The sequence below is a fragment of the Mixophyes fleayi genome, chromosome 6 (genome assembly GCF_038048845.1).
Source record: "Mixophyes fleayi isolate aMixFle1 chromosome 6, aMixFle1.hap1, whole genome shotgun sequence".
Taxonomy (NCBI): Eukaryota; Metazoa; Chordata; class Amphibia; order Anura; family Limnodynastidae; genus Mixophyes; species Mixophyes fleayi.
Window position 1 is genome coordinate 12578963 of NC_134407.1, and position 8396 is coordinate 12587358.

At 43.9% G+C, this 8396-nt stretch overlaps 1 protein-coding gene across 1 annotated transcript; it reads right to left on the reverse strand.

Moving 5' to 3' along the window:
• TPI1 (triosephosphate isomerase 1) lies at window positions 1-7651 on the reverse strand. The gene is made up of 7 exons (XM_075215819.1): window positions 7472-7651; window positions 2289-2412; window positions 2128-2212; window positions 1552-1684; window positions 1266-1351; window positions 765-852; window positions 1-270 (listed from the first exon to the last, which is right to left on the reverse strand). Exons 1-7 carry the CDS (start codon window positions 7581-7583, stop codon window positions 152-154), a joined length of 747 nt encoding a protein of 248 aa, XP_075071920.1. The 5' UTR covers window positions 7584-7651; the 3' UTR covers window positions 1-151.
• Between the last annotated feature and the right edge of the window lie 745 nt (window positions 7652-8396).

Genomic DNA, 8396 nt, shown 5'->3' on the forward strand with positions numbered 1-8396 from the left:
TAGACGACAGTCTTTAATTTATTACACATTCTAAATCACCCACACTCCTCCTATACACCAATGGGGCACTGGACATGAAAATTTGGGACATTAGACAGTACGGATGTGAGCTAAACCGTGTGAGAAGGGTACGTTCTGTGAAGGGAAAGAGTTAATGCTTGGCATTGATGATTTCAACAAATTCCGGCTTCAGTGAAGCTCCTCCGACCAGGAATCCATCGATATCGTGCTGAGATGCTAATTCCTTGCAGGTGCCCCCAGTGACTGATCCTAGGACAGGGGGAAAAAAAATAATAATCTTATAGCTGCACTTTAATACAGCAAGACACAAACTGCCCGTATATTGTATGCTCTAATTTATATAAGCCTCAGTCACAGGTCAGGATTACACAAGGTAATAAATGGTTGCCTTTTGCAGGGTTTACAGATTAAATACTCTTCCCATCCTACACACATCTGTGGGCAATACGGTGGCTCAGTGGTTAGCACTTCTGCCTCACAGCACTGGGGTCATGAGTTCGATCCCCGACCATGGCCTTATCTGTACAGCGCTGTGGTATTAGTGGCGCTATATAAATAGCTAGTGATCCCTCTTTCATATCAGAGGTGATCCAGCCAAACCATTGCCATTTTGGCTAGGCCAGATCCCGCTGAGGGTCCAAGAATGGGGTTAGTCCCACCAAATTTGGTATTATTTTGAGGGATAGTAATTTAAGCAAGGAATAGAAAGGAAGAATCTTGTCTTGGTTACAGTTAGACTTTACCTCCATAGATAATGCGGGTGGATTGGGCAACTTGTTCAGATACGTTGGTCTTCAGCCAATCACGGAGCTTAATGTGGACCTCCTGAGCCTAAACGGGACATGTTTAGAGTTAGAGACAGCAAAAGATCATATGATGCAGACATATAACAAGGACCATGGACGTGGAGATAATGACACATTCTGGATCTCATGAATGAAGAGACAGGGTGAAGTTATGGAACATGGGGTTTGTGGTCACAGGGGGAACAGAACTAGTTATCACCATTAGATTATCTGTCTCAGACATGATAAACAATCTATAGCCAGTACAATGCAGTAGGTGAAACACTGGAGGATATGAAAACTGTTCTACAGAGGTTGATGTTATCAAACGCATCCAGATTCACTGGCTTTTTGTTTTCTAAACAAGAAAAATGAGAAGCCACCTTTTCTAGGCGGTAACCAGGAAGTTTTTATACCACTGTCAGTCTGGGCTCAGCGTTATGAAAGACTAGTACTCACTTGCTGGGGTGTGGCAGTCTTGCCAGTACCAATAGCCCAGACGGGCTCGTATGCCAGGACAACCTTGCTCCAGTCCTTAACATTATCTGCGAGAGAAAAGACTGAATTACTGCAGGATACAGCACTGTATGACATAGGGAGTACATGTAGAAACTGCTGCGCAACATAGTACACCCTCCCCCCTCCAATGCCCCCTACTGGCTACAGGTGGGATCAGCTCATGGCTAATATCAATGCTAGCCAACACCTAGCTGCCCACCAGACAGGAGTCACCAGGGAAACTCACCTGCAATGAACTTGGTCTGCTCAAACACGACTTTCTCTGTGATTCCAGCTTCCCGCTGGTCCAGCTTCTCCCCGATACACGCAATAACACCCAGGCCCTCAGACAATGCATGAGCCACTTTCTGGCCAATCAGCTGTACAGAATGGAGATTAAAGTCAGGACAGCCCAATATTATTTAAAAAAATGCTGATAAGTAAAGTGTTGACTCTTCTTTCCATCTCAAAGAGCAGATTTACCACATCCCACTGTCCTTCTAGTGATAAAAATCTAACATAGGGCAAAAAGATCAGTCGATAATCCTGGCACGTCACTTGTGCATTTGCACACCAGGGCGTGAAAAGATGTCTACACAGAACATTAATAATGGTTACCTAGGAGACTGCAAGCTCAGTCTTCCAACAATATGCTGTAGAATAGAGAGGCTCTAACCTCGTAGATAGATGTTTCAAATAAAAATGGTCACAGATGGGAGCTTCATAGTACACAAGTTGCAATATCTAAAGTGTCTCTATTTGCTCTTGTAATATTTACTACAGGACCCCTTCATTCAAGAGACAGGTTAGACCATGATCTCACCTCATCTGTCTCCAGAAAAACGTGTCGCCTCTCGGAATGTCCAAGGATCACCCAGGTAGCACCAACATCTTTGATCATAGCTGGGCTGGGCGAAACAATGATTGTATTAGTACAGGTTACAACACACAGTGTAAGGAAAGAACAACTGTACAGATCTATACCTGATCTCTCCAGTAAAAGCTCCTGAAGCCACTTTATAACAATTCTGCGCAGCTACTGCAATTTTAGCGTCCAGCTTCTGTCGTGCAAAGTCCAGGTAAGCGGTGGGAGCACCGCAGACCACATCTGCAGGATTCAAGGAAGAAAAATTAAATGTGAATCATATATTGAAGGGGTGAAGTTATATGGTTACTTCAGAAACATTCTATGTAACAAGACCAATAATGATATCGTTATACACCTAGACCCCTTGTGTGCTCCCCCCCAGGAGAAACACATTGGTTATATTGCACTGTACAAAGGTTATCCTTATATGAAAGGCATGCACACAGCGGAGGAGACGGGGAATATGGAGAGTAGAGGGGACAGGTGCTAGTGATCAGACACTGCCAGTTGGCTGCATTTACCAGCCAAGTAAGTACCATGTCCTGCTGATGCTAGGGAAGGTTGTGAGGGCCGGTTATTTGCAGAGTGAAGGAGATCACAGGCTTCAGGTATCCACAACTTTGATTTCCATAAGTTTTAAAGTTTCAGAACAGGATAAAACCAGGGGGAGAAAGCAAATTGGTGCACTTGGAAGTTTGCATAAGACACAATTTCATCCATAATCGGACAATTGCTCGTCCTTTTCTACCTTGGAAACCCCAAGTTGCTACGGGATACAGCACCTTTTTAGCAGTTGCCCTTGCAACAGTTTTTCAAAATATTCCCAGTTGAGTTTGTGGTGCTATTACCATATTCATTTAACTGAAGAAAGGCATTAAATCCTTACCTACAAGACACGAGTTGGTGAATGTTTTACGAGAACACAGTATCAGAGTAATCACAGACTCCTGTTCCTCTCCGTATAACACCTGCATTACTAACCCCTAGCTACTCTTCAGTTGCACATCTTTAAACATCACCAGTGCAGTGGTTTTGTAACTTTGATGAAACTTAAGACAAAAACATCCCTCATTGTGTATTCTGTGTAGCTATAGAAACTAGTGCAATAAAGAGACCACTACTCAGTATATAACTACCCAAACTGTGCCCGGGGCATGCTAATGCTTGTACATTGCAATGAAGCACCATCCCTAGAGGGCACTCTGAAGCCAGGCATCATGTGCAATGCATGAAGGGTGCCACGTAAATGCTCGGAGAGCTGCCTCAAATTCTTATTTTACAGATATAACTTAGGAGAGGGGCAGTACCCAGAATGCATTGCACACAATGCCAGGGAGAGGTGCAGCGCCCAGAATGCATTGCACACGATGCCAGGGAGAGGTGCAGCGCCCAGAATGCATTGCACACGATGCCAGGGAGAGGTGCAGCGCCCAGAATGCATTGCACATGCCAGGGAGAGGTGCATTCTGGGTGCTGCACCTCTCCCTGGCATCATGTGCAATGCATTCTGGGTGCTACCCCTCTCCTAAGTTATATCTGTAAAATAAGAATTTGAGGCAGAGGCAGCTCTCCGAGCATTTACGTGGCACCCTACTGTGAGACCTCCATAGATTCTAATATAATCCACACAGAAATATTCCCAGCACTATAACGAGGACCTGACACGATTACGAGGCTATCCACGTTTGGACAACCCCCCATTAATATCTGGTACTGCATACAATAAATAGAGGGCCCCCCAGAAACACAGTCCTGGATTGTCTTATTGTTTACTGCAGTTCACATCAATCACTCCTGGCTTCAGATAACTGGGGAACCTCCAATACACAGAAGTAAGGGCACCAATTTCAAGTTTGGCTTCCAAGACTGAATGATCCCTTATTCAGAGATGTATTTTCATAGCCAAATGCAGTAAAACCATTAGATAATCCTCTCAGCAATCCTGTAAATAGAGGTCACTAATATCCAAGTATCTACACTACAAGTCAGCTCTGTGGGTGTTGGAGCCGCCCCCCCCCAAATATCACTTGTGCTGCCACTCACCCATATCTAATCATAGCATTTCTCAGTCATATTTGGGTAGGGTGATAACCTGAGCACCTAATCATTTAAAAAAAAAGTTGGCTCCTATAGTAACAGTATTCGGCATTTGAGCACAATGTGGTTAAGGACAATGATGTCATACAACGCAGTCTTGTCTGGGAACTCAGAGGGGGGGGGGGGGGGGGGCACAGTTGGGGATGCAGGTTCAATAAAAAAAAAAACCCAAAAAAACCCAGATATAGATATGTATATTCCTGTATATAATATGCATAAATGAGCTCAGACATCACCACTTCAGTGTTCATTTGGGGACTGTGCTAATAATGAATAAAGCCCTCCCTATAAGTCACCACAGATTTCTCTGATCTTTAAAAAAATAAAAATGGATATGGTCAGCGATTTAATATCCATGTAGTTTAGATCAGTGTAGTTTTATCCATATACACAGACACCAGGGATCCTTACACAAGTACAGTACAGCTATATGCAGACCAAGGACAGTAATCCCCCCTACACCAGGCTAATATTAGACACCCATAGCGTTTATTTTGGGCACAGGAAAAGGTTAAGAGTCACGACCTTCACACCATGGGCAAGTACAGAGTGGTTTCAAAGGTCAGAGCTGTTTTTAGGACTATTCAGCTGTCACAGGCAGGCCGGGTTAAAGGTCACTTGAAAGACTATCAGTCTGTCTGGGCTGATCTGTGCTCAGTAACCGAGTGATGCAACCTTCACCCAGGGGCAGAGAGGACAAGAAGCGGAGGCCTGAGGGGACCTGGTGCAGAGAAGAGGGGAGAGATCAGCAGAGCGAGTACAGCCACATTGCTGCATGCATGTGGGCAGGGCCCAGCTACTGTCTCTTTAAACCTGTCACTGTGCTCACAGGCACGTCCACGTTCTGCAGAGACAGCCACCTCCGCCAATAGGCAGCATATACACATGATTCTACTCCCATCCTTCTGCACTGCATTCTAGGCCTTATATCTCCCTGGTCCCTGCATTCTTACTCCTGTGCCTCTCCCTTTTGGCTTTTGCATCCCTTATAATTCATTGCACTGAATTTTGGGCTATACCTAATTGGATCTAGTTACAAGTCAGCATTCTGCATCTCTTGCCCTCTTTGCAATTGCAATGCATCCTGGGCCATCTTACTGGCTCCATCTACAATCCGGCCCTGTGTGGCTGTGGTTTGGTGCTCAGTACACTGCATACCACATCTTTCTGCCCAATTACAGTGCACTGGATTGTATTTGTAATCCATTCTATATGGGAAATGCATTCTGTTTGTTTAGACCTGATTAGTCAAGTGTTCAAGGACATTAAGGTCACAGGAAGATGTATCACATTTGAGGGGCAGTATATCCTATTAAAACATCCTAGTTTAAAAGTCACATAGGCCTTTGCACATGTAGACAGTTACATGTGTGTACTTCACTGAACACACATTTCTGTGGTCAAAGGATTACTTAATGTTCAATATACTTAGTAACCGGAAATACAGTTTCTTACAGAATCATTCAACCATTAACCCTCTTCACTGCCAAATATGTGAGAACTCTTCATTATTCATCATCTATTTATATAGCGCCACCAATTCCGCAGCGCTGTACAGAGAACTCATTCACATCAGTCCTTGCCACATTGGAGCTTACAGTCTAAATTCCCTAATACACACACTCAAACAGACACACAGACAGAGAGGGAGACTAGGGTCAATTTTGATAGCATCCAATTAACCTACAGTATGTTTTTGGAGTGTGGAAGGAAACCGGAGCACCCGGAGGAAACCCACGCAAACACAGGGAGAATATACAAACTCCACACAGATAAGGCCATGGTCGGGAATCGAACTCATGACCCCAGTGCTGTGAGGCAGAAGTTTAATGCACTATAGTCACAGGTAATGCAATCTAGAGCCAATTAGTGAGTTTCTAACATGAGATACCAGAACAATCAGTACAGTTATTTTTTTTTTTTGACCCTGTCAAAGGGGCATCGTTACATTACTACTGGCTTGTCAGTCAGTGCCTCCCCTTCCCATCGTACATCTACTAATGTTGATTTATATCAGATATATATATAGAAAGCATCCATAGCCTCGCTGAACAGGTTATATGAAGGGCAGATGATTGCTTCACCATTACCCAGTCCATCGATTTGCACTAAAATAGAAAGACCCTGCCCACCATCAATACAGCGGTTCCGGATGCAAATTACCAAGCTCCGAAGGGCCCAATTAGCCAGCATTTGCCCTTGATGCAATACAGAGTGTATTGGTCGGCATGCATTGTGACACCAAGTCTGCAAAAGGGACCAAACAGGAGATTGAACGCCCGTTATATCGGTTACATGGTAATTCTGCAGCCACTGTACTGTCCCCACCACTGAACTGGATCAGTGGCTGTTAGTAAATAGACACCTTCACCTACCTGTAATGATGGAAGCCTGACATTATCCGGCTAATTACAGCTTATTTGGGGCCACACACAAACTAGGGCTGGTGGTCTAAAAACCAGAACTGGTTTTAAGTCCCAGACTGACCCTGTACTTAAATCAGCAATTAATAAACATTATAGAACTATGTAGGGCTGGCAAACATAGTTGGCTGTTGTACAACCACCTTTATGAATAGTTATCATGTACAATTTATTTATCATAGCAAGTACAACACAGATTGACAGGTAATATTACATAGAAATCAATACTATTTAAATTGATCAGGATACAGGTTCAATTGGCCAAGTCACTAATCATACACACAAAGCATTCCAGGCCAAATAAGAATCATAGTATTAATACAATAATAATTACATTTATCAGGGTACAAACAACCAGTCCACCTTATAAGTTACTGTACTGATGAGATTATAGATACAATAATCACCATCAATCTGGATATTGATAGAATAGTAAAATAAATACAATGATCACTGTATTGATAGAATTCTAACTGCACTGAGCAGGGATATACCTAACTAGTCAGCCAATAAACACTGCGGATCAGGGCTCAGATACAATAATCTCATGGCTAGTTACTTTGACAATAGGCTAGTAATTGCACTGATCAGGATACACATTGCCATATTGATCAGGGTAGGGATGCAATAATCACTATTGATCAGGACTTGGATACAATAATCATAGCTAATCACTTTATTGATAGGCTAGTAATTGCACTGATCAGGACACACATTTACATATTGATCAGGGTATGGACACCATGATTAGATATTGATCCGGGTATCGGTTCTCCTACCTGTCTCCGCGTTGAGCTTAGCGCTGTTCAGGGTGGTGATCAGCTCCCCCAGGCTCTTCTTGTTACCGTTCATCTTCCAGTTTCCCCCCACGAAGAACTTCCTAGGAGACATGGCTGCGGGCTGAGTGTGAGTGCAGAGTGTGAGTGCGGGAGTGACAGGAACACCTACCCTGTGATCTGCCTTTAAATATCTGCCGAGGGCACGCCCATTTCCTCGCCGGTGCTTTCCTCTAGCCCCGCCCACTGGTGATCTGACAGGTTGGAGACGCCTTCAGATCTCCAGGCGCCATTTTTAGTGTGGGCACGCCCACATAGCAGTGATGTTGCGTGTGAATGTAGTTATTATACTCATCTCATTTTACATTAGTCATTTCTTAGCAGGTGCTAAATGATCTATAGGAAAGGCGGGCAGTTGGATTAAATGGACTAATACAAAGTGACATTAAATGAACGGGATGGAGCTATAGGGAATGTCTGGAGATAAAGGAGATGGAGCTATAGGGAATGTCTGGAGATAAAGGGGATGGAGCTATAGGAGATGTCTGGAGATGAAATTAATGGAGCTATAGGGGATGTCTGCAGATAAAGGGGATGGAGCTATAGGGAATGTCTGGAAATAAAGGGGATGGAGCTATAGGGAATGTCTGGAGATAAAGGGAATGGAGCTATAGGGAATGTCTGCAGATAAAGGGGATGGAAACTATAGGGAATGTCTGGAGATAAAGGGAATGGAGCTATAGGAAATGTCTGGAGATAAAGGGGATGGAGCTATAGGGAATGTCTGGAGATAAAGGGGATGGAGCTATAGGGAATGTCTGCAGATAAAGGGGATGGAGCTATAGGAGATGTCTGGAGATAAAGGGGATGGAGCTATAGGGAATGTCTGGAGATAAAGGGGATGGAGCTATAGGGAATGTCTGCAGAT

Coding starts and splice junctions, on each gene's coding strand:
- TPI1 (XM_075215819.1), bottom strand. CDS start 7,583: ATGTCTCCTAGGAAGTTCTTCGTGGGGGGAAACTGGAAGATGAACGGT. Junction 2,213..2,288: donor GCTTTTACTGGAGAGATCAG/GTATAGATCTGT, acceptor TGTTTCGCCCAG/CCCAGCTATGATCAAAGATG. Junction 1,352..1,551: donor GCAGACCAAGTTCATTGCAG/GTGAGTTTCCCT, acceptor TTTCTCTCGCAG/ATAATGTTAAGGACTGGAGC.